The sequence below is a fragment of the Heliangelus exortis genome, chromosome Z (assembly GCF_036169615.1).
Source record: "Heliangelus exortis chromosome Z, bHelExo1.hap1, whole genome shotgun sequence".
In the NCBI taxonomy this organism is placed as follows: domain Eukaryota; kingdom Metazoa; phylum Chordata; class Aves; order Apodiformes; family Trochilidae; genus Heliangelus; species Heliangelus exortis.
The window spans coordinates 50889933-50905158 of record NC_092454.1 but is presented as its reverse complement, the minus strand read 5'-3'; the positions used below and the strand labels follow the sequence as shown (position 1 = coordinate 50905158).

Here is a 15226-nt window from a genome sequence, read left to right as displayed (position 1 = left end):
ATTGAGCTCATCTCTGAATGCTGCCTTCTCATCTCTTGCCAAGGAGAGTGATGATTATAAATCCTTGCAGAAGGCTGGGATGAAGAAGCAGCAAAAGCCTCTTGTTCTTTATTTCACTGGCATAAAAAGTAGGATATTTTTAAAATACAGTAAGAGGGATAAACATTACTTTTGGCTGAACCAGGCAGATATAGCTGGCATGATTGTCAAGTGTCCTCTCTGCAGCATCACCAAGCCTTTTCATTTTAACTTCATCAATTACTTTCAGCAAGACCATAACTTCCTCCTCCTTTTACTAGTGTATCTAGAGATTGGGTCAGGGCTTTCTTCAGTACAGTGTCCAATTTAGAATGTGTTGTCACTTCGTGTTATTTGTGCACACAGTCTCTGCTGCAACCAAAATTCTGATTGTCATGCTAATTTCAGCTCAGCAGAAGACATGGCAGGACCAGAAAAGAAAGCACAGGACTATACTAACCTTAAAAAAAAAAAAATTACAAAAATAGACCTACTAGATCCTTTACTTTAGTGCTCATTAAAAAAAAAAAAAAAAAACCAAAAAAATCACAAAACAAAGCAACAACAAAAAAACCACCCAAACCAGCAAAACACAACAAAAGCTCATCACATTATGTGAAACTGCCAAGTCATTAAAACCCACTTTGAGATGTGAGTAAAAATAAGACTCTTGGCTAACAACAATTTTGCCATACGCTTATAAGATGGGAGAACTTACATGCCAATTGTGTTTTAGAACACTTTCACATGAAGTTAAAGACAGGAATTTACAAGTGAAAATGCCACAGCTTGGCTCCAAACCAGTCAAATCTACCAGTACTAAAACACAATTTAAAATTCTGTTTTAAACAAAAAACCCAGCACCTTGGCAACTCTATCGCACCCTCGACCAAACACTCCAGGAGTTTTCTAAAAACAGCTTTTGAAATGCCTATAAATTTGGTAAGTGCTTAAGCTTCTAATGTCTTAACTACTTACAATAAGACAATTAGAATTATTCCCTTTAAAATGCCATCCAGACCATTTGCACACATTCAACACACCCTCCAAACAAAGCAGGAACCTACTGCCAGATTCTGTTGACAGCAATGCAACAAATGCACAACCATCTTACAAGGATGTGTAAATAGTTTTTATGGATATAATATGACCCTTTAAAATTCTAACCAAACAAATTCCCGTTTTGTGTATATCAATGCAGGTATTTGGTAAATAACATTTAAAAACTACTACTGTTTTTATAATATGATAATCTATTATTATATACTTGATATTTTTCAGATCCAATGTGCCCATTATGCAAAGTAAAATGTTTTTCTTCTAGCTGACAATGAACTAGCAGCCAAATCAAACCATGGTCTCAGAATATTCTGTTGATACTTCCATTTAGTAGTACTGTTGATGTCCCACAATTCAAAACAGAATCCAGAACTCTGAAATGGCTCTGCAAAGCCAGTATAATGAAAAAGTAAAGAATAGTAACTGAAGTCACTAAAACGCATGTATTTCAGATCATACAGATATGCACAATTAAAAGTCTATTACTTTAGTGATTAGAAGTACATTTTAAAAAGGAAGTGTAACAGAAGAAGCAGCAGACCATTCTTTCCTCTTTGACTGCCTAGGAAACAACACATATTAAAAGATAACTACATGTTTTTAGATGCTTTTGTTCAGATTAGGGGCTAAACAGTCTTGAAGAGATCTGGCCTCTTTACTGTCAAATTCTTCACATTAATTGCTTTATCCCCTCCACCTAAGTGAAGTCCAAATAGATCATTTCAACCTTTGAACAAAATTCCATGACATTTAAGAACTGTATTTTTTAATCCTCATCCTATGGGATATAAACTGGTAACTGTTAAAACATAGTAATTCCATCAATCATAGGCAGCTGTCTTTAGGGAAAGAAACCACAAATTTAGGATTTTGTATTAAATAATATTTTACCAACTTAAAACAGCAAAGAAGCCAGAACAATGAACTATTCTGTCATGCTGGGGAAAGGAGAGGGTAGGTAGTTTAGCTGACTGGAGTTTTTGTTTTACTTTGGATCAGGTTATGGCTCTGTAGTTTGTTTGGGTCTGGGTGGGGGGTTGGTGGTTTTTTTTGAGATTTCTGGATAAAACATTAGTAACAAGTCATAATGACCTATGATGCTTAACCCCCAAGGGCCCTTAGGTTTTACTATCACTATACTAAAGTGGGGGGGGGGGGAAAACTCAGCCTCTTGTTGAGGGTATTTCCTTTGGTCCACAGGTAACTAAAGCATACCATGTCCTCAGTATCAAAATTAAATGTCTGATTTCCTAATCAGATACGTTGCCATCACAAGCCTAAAAGGAGGAGACTCACTTGACAGAAAGAAGAATCTGTGATAACTATGTTATTTGTTTTTCCACAGGCAACTATACCACAATCCAGCTTCAAATCACTCTTAAGTAACTTTTCTATCCATAACAAAAATCGCTATGAGCTTGTGTGGATAAACATGTTAACTAAACAAAGGTCCAAAGGACATAACTGGATTAAAACATGCTTTATGATTTACCTTTACCATTTCCATTACTTTCAGGTATACAAGGTGTAGTAGGTTCTGAAAACAGAGTTTGCATCATTGTTCTAAGACAGTGAGATGGCAACACAACAAGTTTCCAAGTTTATCTGAAAGACTCCTTATTTGAAGCAATATCTTATGTAAACCATCATTTCAAATAAAAAAATACCAATGGAAGTTTTAAATGAGACAAGTCTCTAGCAATTAAGACATTTCCTGCTTCTTGAGTGCAGTTTCCCAAAACTTAGATAGTACAGATTATATATCAATTAAAATGCATAAAGCACCTGACATCAGCCTTCTGATGCTTTCAAGTTGTGCTGTCAGCAGTAGCTCTTCACATTTCAAGATCTCAAACTGTACTTCATATAACTGAAGCTGTAGATCATAATAATCAGCTTCTAACTGGTCCAAATGGGCTATGGCTTCTGTACCACCTTTCAGGCTCTGCATCTAAATGGAAAGAGAAAAAAAAATAATCTACAAAACTCAGGACAATGAGGAGAACAAAATCACAGACTTAATGATTACAGCAATACAATATGGTACATTAAATGTGATGAGTTAAAATCAAACACATCAAAAGGAGAGATCTTGATCAGCCACACATTTTTAGACATCTTTAATATTAGACATTTTTCTATATGGTGATAAAACATCTGGAAAACACATCTAGAGAACTACAGCTTAAAACATCATTAAAGCTGAACTGAGGAAAAAATTGAAACATGGTGGGAAAAGGAATAATTACATGCACTGACCCCCTTGTAATGACAACCCAACATTGCTTCTGGAGGCAACCAGTTCTTCATGTCAAGCATGTGACATAAAAAAAGTGACAGTAGACACAATCGAACCATATTTAAGAAATACCAATAGGTATTAATATAACTTAGTGCTGTCTCACTTTGGAAGGAATTCAAAGTCATGCAGTTCTAAAACCTGCATGCAGAAGGGTTACAACCACATTTAAGTTCTCTACCTGATTAAAAAGAAAACGTATCTCTGTCAAGTTTCTCACTGAAGTCCACAGCCTAATATAAAAATTTCATAGATATATAGATGTGCCATCTTCAAAAGTATCAGTTTGGTAAGTGTCAAGCTCTAGCAGTCTAAGCTCAGTATTTGATTCAGCTGCAGTGCTGTCTGCCTGATGAAGGACCTGCATGACAACTCAGTCTTAGCCTTGTAAGCATACACTCCTGATGCTGGCAAGTATCTGGTCTGTTTTAATGGTACAACACTACTAAAATAATTTTTGAGGTGCAGTAGCAATCGGAAGTTAATATTGTCGTATGTCTCTCAGGCAGATAATGTAGCTACATAACAGAAAAAGAAAAATGAGGACCCTAAATTTCAACCACTGGTGTTAAAACTTTGTGAGATACTATATATGTAATAATTCAAAACACAATCATCCCTCTTTCTGTTAAAAATTTAAGAGTAGTTCAGTTCTTAATGTTACAAGTCGCTATCTAATCTGTACTACTAAAATGCTTCTTCCTTGGTAGGTCACCGGCTAAACAATAAGTTGAAAGAAATAAGAACTTTAATGTGCTAAAGAAACATTTTGAAGTTGGACAAAGAATTGTAACTGAGATCTGAGTTCAATTTCCTGCTACGCCACAATTTCCTGCATTAACTCAAGCAGATTATTTAATCGCTTTGGCCCCAGCTCAACCAACAGTGTTTATGGTCTCTTTGTTGTCTCATTCATACTAATTGAAGAACTTAGGAAAGAACTTGGGTTTCTCAACGGTTTTAAAGTATAAACGTATCACCCGTATACCCACACGGGGAATAAATACAAACAAGTTAAAACAGAAAGCCTCCCACAACAACAGTGAACAAGCATACGAAATGGATAGATTAAAAAATTAATAGTCAAATACCTACAAATAGAATAAAGAGTAAGAGCCGCCAAATCAATCTTTCTACCACCATGGAATGCTTTTGGCAAATCTAAAATTAACAGCTTTCATAAACTGAGTTCTTAAAATTATTTTCATGTTGTTGTTGTTGTTCTCTTTCCGATTTTGTCAAAACAAAACAAAGGTTCCACAAAACTCCCATTGCAAGTCTGTTCCAGATACTCCCTTCTAACTGCCAGAAAACTTCCTCCACATTTCCAGTGTATTCACAATCAGATAATAACATTTGCTCTTTTATCTGTATCGAATAGTCAAATGCACTGCTCTTGACAAATGCTTATTCCTATCAGTATTTTTCATTATTCATACAATATTATTCATACATATGCTTTTTTTATGTACATATGTTTTATTTATGGTTATTTATTGCATTATTCATACAATAGTTTGGCTTGGAAGGGCCTTTAATGATCATCTAATCCAACCTTCAGCAGTGAGCAGTGATTGATGTTTTCAACTAGATCAGGTTGCTCAGAGGCCCATCCTATCTGACACTCAATGTTTTCAGGGTTGAGGCCCCTAGAAGCTTTCTGGCCAAGCAGTTCAATGTTCTACCACCCTACTGTAAAAAATTTCTTTCTTGTATATATTTTGAATCTACCCTCTTTTAAAACCATTACTCCCTTTCAAATTGCAACAGGACCTATGGATGGCCTACTCAGCCCAACTCCACTATGTTTCCAGAGAACAATTTTTTATCATCTCAGGCTTCAATTTATTTGTCAAAACCACTTTATCTCCTCTTGTAAATCAGACTTGCTGTTCCTGGCATCACTGTGGTAGCTCCATCTAGAACTCGTATTTCTTGAGTGATGAGAAATGCACAAATAAAATATGTATAAGAATCTCACAAGTCCCTGTTCAGTGACACTAACACTTCCCCATCTGACAGTTTGAAGAGCATCTTCTGCTGTACCACGCTATAGCACTGGTGGCTCAATGACTTTGCTACCAGGTTCTAAGACCACAGTAATTCTCATCACTAGCAAGAAGTGGTCTTGGTTCTGCATACCATTTCCTAGCAGTAACTATAAACATCATATGTTATCAGCCCTAGAAGCAGATGCTGACTGAAAAACAAGCTGTTAATTTCAGCAAGGGCAGTTACTTAAAAAAGACTCAACTGAAAGCAAAATTACTAGAAAAAAAAAAAATTGGTTCTATCCTGTCTCAAACGAGGTCACCCTAGAAAATAGGAGCAGAATGGTTTGCCAAAGAAGGTATTTCAGTTCTGATTTGCTAACATTGCAGTGAGTCTGTTTTAAGTTAGCATGAATACCTCATCTCCTTTTTCTGAGCAAACGGAAACTAAATGTCAGGGATGCACAAACAAAATGTCTTCAAATGCTGGGGTTTGCCATCTTTAATACTCTTTAAAATACAATTTCCCCATCATTTTCTGGGGAAAAAGAATGAACTATGCTCCAATATTATTATTTCAGAAGAACTTATGAGGGTTTCGATTATCATAAAGTCCAGCAGGTTATCTTCATTAATGAGTTATTTTCTAATAATGTCTCACTGTTATTAACAGCATAACTACCAATGACTCCAAAGCATGATTCCAAATGACTCAAAAGCATGACTCCAAATTTTTGTACAGAATGCACTCCAATAATTTACCTCAGGTACTTAAAGCCTTCTGCTTTCAATATTCAATAGAACACAATGACAATTTAAATTACTCCTAAGTCTTTCTGAACTTTTGATCAACTGGAGATTAATACACAAATATTCAGTGTCAGATTAAAGAAAAAAATATTAGTATTTTTACAACCAATTTTAATTTGCCAATTTGAATACTCAAGGAGAAGAAAGCAAAAGCATTCGTGAGCTGTTATTAAAATAATTCAAGTGTACTCAAATAAATCTTCATAGATTTCCCAACTCAGCTTCTTCCTTAGGCCTTCCAAAAAGCTGTTCCAGAAAGCTCTAAAACGATACAATGAAAGCTACCAAGGCAAAGCATGTATTTCTGCAAAATACTACTATGTTGCATATCAAAATTACTGTCCATTTTAGAGAAGGAATAAATTTTTTTAGAAATAGCTATTCATGCTTTCTTGCATAGATTGTTTTATAAAATTCTTATTTTTGCTGACACATCCAACTTAGGCAAAAGCAAAGTGACATTTGTGAAACACAAGATAAATTTAAATACTCAGTCACTGGAAACAAGTATGTGTTTGATTCAGGCTCAGTGACAGGAAAGTACTAGAATTATGAAACTATGAAACATTCTTTTAAAAAAACAAGCAGTACTATGTTGGAATATGATTTTGTTTATAAAAAATATCACAAAACACTTATAATGTAAATTAAAAATTGTTTTCAATGTTTATCTTTAGAACTGAACTGTATGCTTCTTAAGGGAAAGAGAAAAGAATAGTTAATGAATCCTACACACTGCAAGATAAAACTTGTTGGAATTTAAGTCTCCAGTCACTCATTTCCATCTGTCCAGACTACTTTACATACTTAAGAGAATTACAAAGGATTATCACTCTGATTTAATGTTTCTGTTCACTGTCATGAGGACAAGACTTGGCAACAAGTTAAAGAAAGCAGAGTCTGCTTTACCTCAAAAGGAAAGTTTTCATCCTTCCTCTCAAACGAAATTCAGAACAACAGATGGAACTTAAGGGGTACAAATCAGGAAAACAAAAAAGCACAAAATGCAACTTCCTTAGAGCTATTCTTGCATTGTTTTTTCTTTTTTTTTAGAAATACAGATGATCATAGTGCTAACATTTTCACTTGTCAACTAAAAAAAATCTCATAACTAACCAAATCACCTAGACAGATCATTGTTATATCATAGTAACTTGAAAAATATAATCACTTTCTAGTGGTTAACAGTGTCAACACATTTTAGGAAACAAAAAAGTACTCTATTAATACTAAATGAAAACTACAGAAACAAGAACACTTTCCCTTTCTCTCAATCAACCAGCAGGGTCAGTTTAGATTTGGATAAAAGGGAATTAAGTGCAAGACAAACAAACATACGATCTCCTCAAATATGGGATCCCCAGTCACATCCAGCTTTGCATACTTAGGGCTATTATATTCTTGTAGCAAAGTAAGATCATTTAAAGCAGAAGCTGGTCTCTTTGTCTCACCATCACCATGTTTTGACATGTACATCTCTATACCTTGTAAGAATCATCCCAAAACATGATGCCCACACATACCCATCATATGTTCCTTCTTTCTCCCTCCCCAAAAGCCCAACCTCTGTTTAGAGCCCTTCAGCATCTACTATACTGCAATGAACCTCTCCTCTTCCTATGCAGCCCCGAATGCTTTGGCACATCAAAACAAATCACTCACTCACAAGACTGATATGTAACTCAACAAAAATTTACAGTGTCCCTACTGGATGTGCTACGGAAAAGATGATGCATGGCTGCCCTAAATAAGTGAACATATCAAATCTGGTATTTCCAAACAGTACTGTTGGATCCTCTTACCAACTCTTAGCTAAGGATGGCAGCAGCCTGATAAAACTCATGTTTCTGCACAACTTGACTTTCTAAATATAAAGAGCATTGAAATAGAGCAAATCTTTTATTCTCATGCTCTGGGTCTTACATTAATTTTTTTCTTGTAGATTAGGCTGTCTTCTGCAAAAGACACTAAAAATAGACACATAGTCTATTAGGCTCACAAAGCTACCAACCTACATAGTGCTGAAATCATGAGTACTCTGGGTAACCTTTTTTATAACAGAGCCAACAGCTTAGTCAAGTTTTGCTGAAACTCCTGAGAACTGCTCTAAAAATAAGCAACTGATTAGACAGAATGTGAATTATGTATGACAAAGTTCATAGCATGAATATCCATATGATATTAAATTAAAAAAATATGTATTTGTAGTATTTTTGCTTTTGAGGAGGTGCCATAAAACCCAATAAAGGTGGGTTGTTGGTTTTTTTTTCTGCTAAGACACTTAAATACTGTTTAATGCATGTACTCTTTCCTCAGGAAAGCTGTAACCAACATAAACCCCTCTGGAAGATGTATTAATAATTAGTATAAGCAAATACTAGGAGAATGCAGTATAACAGGTTAAACATCTGTGTATTTACTTATGTTCAGAGACATTGCATCTGGGATCCCAAAAATATTCGAAAAAGGTGGCCATGCCTTTGAGAGCTGAATTGTGGACATTACATAGCAGCAGATTTCTGACCTATCCTTTTGCTTAATTGTGTTCATATTGGTGGACAGCTGCAAGCTTTAACAGTAAAAACATACTGGTTCACTAACCAAGAAAACAGGAACAAAGCCATAAATAAATGGCACAAACTCCACCACACCTATGTTCAAATTCCATTTGTCTAGTGTGGTATAGAAAAAGTTTAAATGCAAACCATTATTAAAAGTGAAAAAAATGATTTTTCAAGCCTGGGCTGGCTTGCTTGTTGGTTTGGTTTTGTATTTTGGGTTTTTTTTTTTTAATGTTTTTAAGTACAACTCTAAATTTTAAAGAGTTTTTTTTCTTCATGTTTTATTTTATTTGTTTTATTTTTTTATTATTTTCTGTTTACCAGTATGAAAATTACCTCCTCCTTCAGAGCATGTTTCTTCTGCTCCAAACAGATTTCTTTAGCACGCATCAATTGCAGAGTCTCCTTAGAAAATGCATACTGAAGCTTTTCCATACGTTCCACTGCTGCTGCCCATGCTGCCTTCCCAAATTTTTTCTGGTCTGCTCGCATTCGATCATACACAGCTACAGAAGAGAAAAAAAAGGCAGATATCTTACTGGTCTGCTCCTCAGATCACCAGTGATTCTAGTGCAGAGGCAAGGCACACATTTGCATCCACACACAAAGTTCTCTTAGCAAGAAGCAGTCATTCTACAGAGCACTGACTTTCGGATTAATTTAAATATACAACTAGCTATTTGATAAGAATTTTATCATAATTCCAATTTTTATTATCCAAAGAACCATTCTGAGTATCAATTACCATGATGACAATTTGAAGCATTGGCTCAGAATTCTTGACTGAATAAAAATATGGCATAAAGGCTACCATGTGGTATTAAACTGCATCCCAAGTTTTCCTGCTCTAAAAGCTCCAGTAATGAGTTACTACAGACTCCAGTTTACCTTTACTTCTGTAATGCAGTTATAAGTTTAAACAAATCTGCAGAGTGAAAAGAAAGTGCAATTTAAAACAAAAATTTCAGCTTGACCTCCAGTGCAATTCTATAAGAATGCCAAATTAAGTTTAAATAACCTCTACCTTTTTATGTAGACTGTAGGTTACTTCAAAAAGCTAACTCACAATAATGAATCCAAACTATAATCTGATCTCAATATGCAGGGATGAATGCGAACCTTTTCGGAAAGAATGCAGTGTAGCTGCAGTCCCTTGCCTGATTCAGATGTTCTACTTCTTGAGTCCCAGGCAGCATGTAGGCTGACACAGATGAGATTTTCACCACTAATATATAGAACAGTAATATGATACTGTACACTTAGCTTTGCAAAACAAAAGCCACAAGTCACACAATCAAAGGGATAGCATTCAATCCCCAACTGCTAGCAGATATTGCATGTTGTTGCTAGGTAACAAAGAATACCTTTATGTTCTCATGTGTTTTTCCTCTACCATCTGTTAGTATTTTAGTATGTAAGACTACCCTGGGATCAGCAGGAGGCAAAAAAAAAAATCCCAAGACATAGCAGAACATGCAAGCAACCTGTAGACCAAATATTTATAGTTGTAAATGGTCTCCAGGCATTTCATTTCCCAGCATTTTTCCCTACAATCCTGTCTGCTGTAGATTAAAAAGAACATATAAACAGACCAAACCATTAATAGCTATAAATATGTATTATCAACTAGTAGGATATTTCATTTGCTGCCATTCTCACACTAGAAAAGGAACCAAAGTGTTCAAATAAGTTTAGAACTTGCTCTAATTAAATTCACCCCAACATGCCTGAACTGGTTTAGTCAGTTTTTTTTAAGTGAGACAGAGTTTCAAGTTTTACTTAACTTGAGTTGTCACCAAAAGAAATAATTTTGCAGTGACTGCTTTCTCGTGAGGCAGACCTAGCAGTCATGCAAGGAAACCTATACACCAAAGAAGATTTTCTCCTGGGAGTACAGATCATTTATGTGCTTACAAAATCATTATCATGAAGGCAAAAAACCATGAACCTGCAGTTAGGCCAGGAAGACAGTGAGACACAAACTCTTTCAGTGGTAGCCCACAGTCAAACTCAGAGGTGACATGAAACCACATCCTCGGGCCTGTTTGCTTTAACAAACTGATGATTTAAGTTAAAATTGTACAATTTGAGCAAAGGTGTAAATGGCAAGTCATCTGACTTTGGTTTACTGCAACAACTCTTTAGTAAAGCAGCATAGGAATGCCAAGGTTATTCCCATGCAGATTTCTGAAAAATAAGTAGCTTTCACTGAGTAATTACACTGTGCTGTTACTTAGTATTTAGAGCTATGAAAAGAAATCACTGAAACGCAGGGGAGACAGGAAAAGGAAATTAATTTAAGGATAATAAACACTTACTGTGGTGGTCTGCCATATCCAGTACGGAAGACAGAATGCATCAGGAACATTATGCTCCCTAAATTCTTTGCAAATGTACAGTGCAGCTAATCCAATCACATTGAAAAAAGCAGCTGTGATACTTTTAGCTCATTGGTGAAAGATTTGAAAAGACAAAGAAGGAAAAAATAATGGAAACAACAACATTCTCCCTCTGGAGGTCTCATGGAAAAGAATTAGTATCACAGAATAATACAGAATACAGCAAACATTCAATAAACTTTTAAAGATCTATTATTTGATGGACAGGATAGTAGAAGATAATTACCTTTCTGTGTTTTAGCTGTTATTTCAAAGTATTTAACTGTAAGATCTTGAATAGAAAGCACAGCCATGTGGGCTTTTCTCTGCCAATCGGCATCTTCTTTTTGCAGGCTCTCAATTCTTCTGGGGCCTAGGTAGTCATTCTCTATTGAGATCTGAAAAGAAATCAGTCCATAATTAATAGCACAATTAATTTTTGCTATATTACTAACAGCAACCAGCTACAGGGTGCCTAAGAAACAAAAACAAAAGTAAAGAAAACTACCAGTAAATCATCATGACTTCTAACATATTCTCAAACTCACTTTCTGGTTTAGAAGTTATGGTTTAGAGTTGTACTTAAAAGTTCTGGAGAACGTGTGGTCTAACATAAAACCCTCTCAATCTTACAACTACATCACAGAGGCAAATCTAGTTTCTTTACTAATAATCACAAAGCATACACTGTTTAGTATTTTTAAGTGATACATACAGTGGGATGAAGTGCACCATCAGCAAGTTTACAGATGACACCAAGCTGAGTGGTGCTGTCAGTATTCTAGAGAGATGGGATGTCATCCAGAAGGACCTTACGAACTGGAGAGGTAGGGCTGGGTGAACCTAATGAGGTTCAACTAGACTAACTGCAGAGTCCTGCACCTGCATCAGAACATTCCCAAGTACAGGATGAGGTGTTAGAAAGCAGCCCTGTAGAAAAGAACTTGCAGTGCTGGTGGATGAAAAGCTGGACATGAGCCAAGAGTGCATGCTTGCAGCCCAGGTGGCCAATTGCATCCTGGGCTGAATCAAACAAAGCATGGCCAGAAGATCAACAGATGTGATCCTGACACTTTGTTCTGGTGAGACCTCATCTGAAGCACTGTGTCCAGCTCTGGAATCCTCACTACTGGAAGGACATGGACCTGGTAGAGCCAGGTCCAGAGAAGGGCCACAAAAATTATGAGGGGGCTGGAACACTTCTCCTATGAAAAAAAGGCTGAAGGAGCTGGGGTTTTTCAGCCTGGAGAAGAGAAGACTCTGGGGAGACCTCATAGGGACCTTCCAGTACCTGAAAGGGACCTACAAGAGTATCTGGAAAAGTTCACAGGTTGTTGTTGAGCTACACGTTTATTGTGAGAAGATAGAAGAAACAGGTCTGCAATCGTAGAATTGTTAGGTTTCACACAGTTTACATATCCTAAATATGAACATAGTCCCCAAGGATCTTTAACACTTCCCAGGTTCCTTCTGAAGACAGCTGAGACAGAATGACAATACTGACAGGAGGAGGCCAGCTCACATTATAGCCAAGTTAGGGATCTGTTACTTCTCTCCTGCTCCCTTCTTTATTCTTCTCCTAGAAGCACACAGCAGTTAAGGGAGTAGTGCAGATGACAAGAGGCAATATGCAAAAAGCAAACGGGTTTATATATAAAGGAGTATTTCAGCTCAAACATTCAGCTACCTTCCATTGTCACGCTCTGGGTGGCCGAACAGACAACTGCAACCACAGCCTGCTGGACAGATGAGCAATAATGCAGTGTTTCAGCTTCATCATTCAGTCAGACACTTCTCAAAGTTAGTCTTACAGGTTTTAATTTAAAAATGCTTCCAGCTGGTAACATAAACACAGCACTGTTCGCCGAAATATGCTTTAATTCCATATGTAGAGCCCCAAACATATTAACTGAAAGCACTCAGCTGTATAAAGTGATTTACAGTTTTACTTGTTTTATCCTAATGAATCTTGACATAGACTTTGATGTTAATACATGCAAGTAACTTAGGCTGAATGGTCTAGATTCCTTGAAAGATCTGGAGCCCGAGACTAACAATACAAACTAAGGGGGTTTTAATTATCAAGATATGAAACAACATACACAATTCAATATAGATGAAGCCTACAGAGGAAGTAAACTAAAAAGCAAGCAAAATGTGGTTTTTTTTTTTCCAGAATGATGGCGAACGCTGAAAAATAAAGTACTATTCAGAAATTTAAAATTATGTAATATTGAGTTCACAACAAAAGTAAGGAATGACTGGGATTACTCAACCACTTTTTAACCCAGACACCTAAGAGTGTATATAAAAGAAGCATTTAAGCCACTAAGGTTAAGTATTTTATAATGGCAAATGACAGAATTTAGGCTAAATTGTGCATCCTGAGTTATGCCACCTTCATTTACCCACATGTATATAAAAATCTAGTTATTTACATTTCAGCTTCATTGACTAAGTTTACCTTCAAAAAGAAAGCTTTGTTTTGGGTTTTTTTTTTTTTGTATTTTTACTAAGCTATATCCTACTAGTTATTTGAATGCTTAGTTTAAGATTTCAAGTCCTTCAGGTGTTTAAGTAAGTGAGCTTGAGTGTTTCTGGATGTTCTAGACAATGTGGATGAAAAGGATTGGATGGATTTTAAAATTTTCAGTTAAAAGAAGCTTAACAGATACAATGAAAAAAAATGTTAAGCACATCTACCAGGAATTCATGCAAAAAAAAAAAAAAAGGCTGACAATTCTTACAGATAGACTCAGAGAAGGAAAATAATGACGCAATTATCTGACAAGAAGAAATCAGATTAAATACATATAAACACCCATGAATAGGGATACTGAAAATATGACAACTGCAAAGACTCAGATAAATACAAGACTCAGTATAAAGGCAGCAAACATTATGAAAGCTTGCAATAATAGTTTTTTTTCAGAAGACCACTGAAATAAAAGTATCAGATCCCAATCTTTTTACAGATTTAAGTAAACATGGGCTTTACCCTCTCATGATCAAACTTTTCTTTGAAGACTTTTCTATTAAGGTCCTTGAAAACCTCAAGCCCCTTTTCTTGCCCTCCACAACCTACATAACATTACATTGAAGTCTCTCTTTATTTCTCATCTCCAACACTGCAAAATAAAAAAAAAAAATCATGCACCCTCAGCTTTCACACTCTTTTACTCTTAAATACTTAGAAAGACAAATAATTTAGTATTTTCTTAACGTTTAACACCCTTCCAGAGTTTCATCAAGATACTTTTTGAATGGACAACCTGATTCTTCATCTTTCTGCACCATTTCCCCCATAACACAATCTTAGGCCAGCTCCAAGGCTGTATTGGACACTGCTTTCAACTGTAATTATTAGTAGACCTAGAGAAAAAAAAATTAAATGTAAGTCATAAGGTATGGATACATTGGTAACTCCCAACACCTGTGGCCTCTATAAGGCCTAGAGGCTTCCTGAGCTGATGGTTAATCTGAATCATTGTCAACAGCCACTGCTGGATCTGTCTCTTTCTGGAACACATGTATACTTATCCATAGACATATATTCATGTCCATACATATATGGAGACATACTTAAACAGTGGAAATTATTGCCACACAGAAGGCAAGGTATGTGCAGTAAGAATAGGCTCTTTTTTAGTATGAGAAAGATTGAAAGAACCAGTTCAATACTTCCCCTTATCATGCATGATTTATCTTAAGATAAAGATCTCCTTTTTATCTTAAAAGAAGCATATGCTTTCCAAACAAAGGCAATCTGACTCAATTACCAGCCTTGCAGTGAGGCTCTTTGCAAGGAAATACTCCTAGCCACCCTCACTGCCATGCTGTAACTATTCTGATCCTACCGTATGTTTTTGAGAGTGAGAAACTAAAACTGCATCTATTCAAGATGCAAATATACCATGGATATAATACGAACACATGATATTTTTTTCTATTTTGTTTTGTTTATTTTTTCCCCTAATAATTCAAAATGCTGAATGGCAAACTATTTTTTTAGAGAACTCCTCAAGATAGTTCTCCTACTTTGTTCCTCAGAAGTAGCAAAGTAAGCACATAAAAATATGCATGTATACTTTAGGAAGTTGTCATCAGCCT

At 35.8% G+C, this 15226-nt stretch overlaps 1 protein-coding gene across 1 annotated transcript in view; it reads right to left on the bottom strand.

Moving 5' to 3' along the window:
* The window catches only part of JMY (junction mediating and regulatory protein, p53 cofactor), a 60441-nt gene that overhangs the window by 21983 nt on the left and 23232 nt on the right, over positions 1-15226 (bottom strand). Inside the window, exons 3-5 of the mRNA XM_071730529.1 lie at positions 11364-11514; positions 9075-9244; positions 2863-3028 (exon numbers count right to left, since the gene is read on the bottom strand). Coding sequence (XP_071586630.1) covers positions 2863-3028; positions 9075-9244; positions 11364-11514 — 487 coding nt within the window. The remainder of the gene's footprint in view (positions 1-2862; positions 3029-9074; positions 9245-11363; positions 11515-15226) is intronic.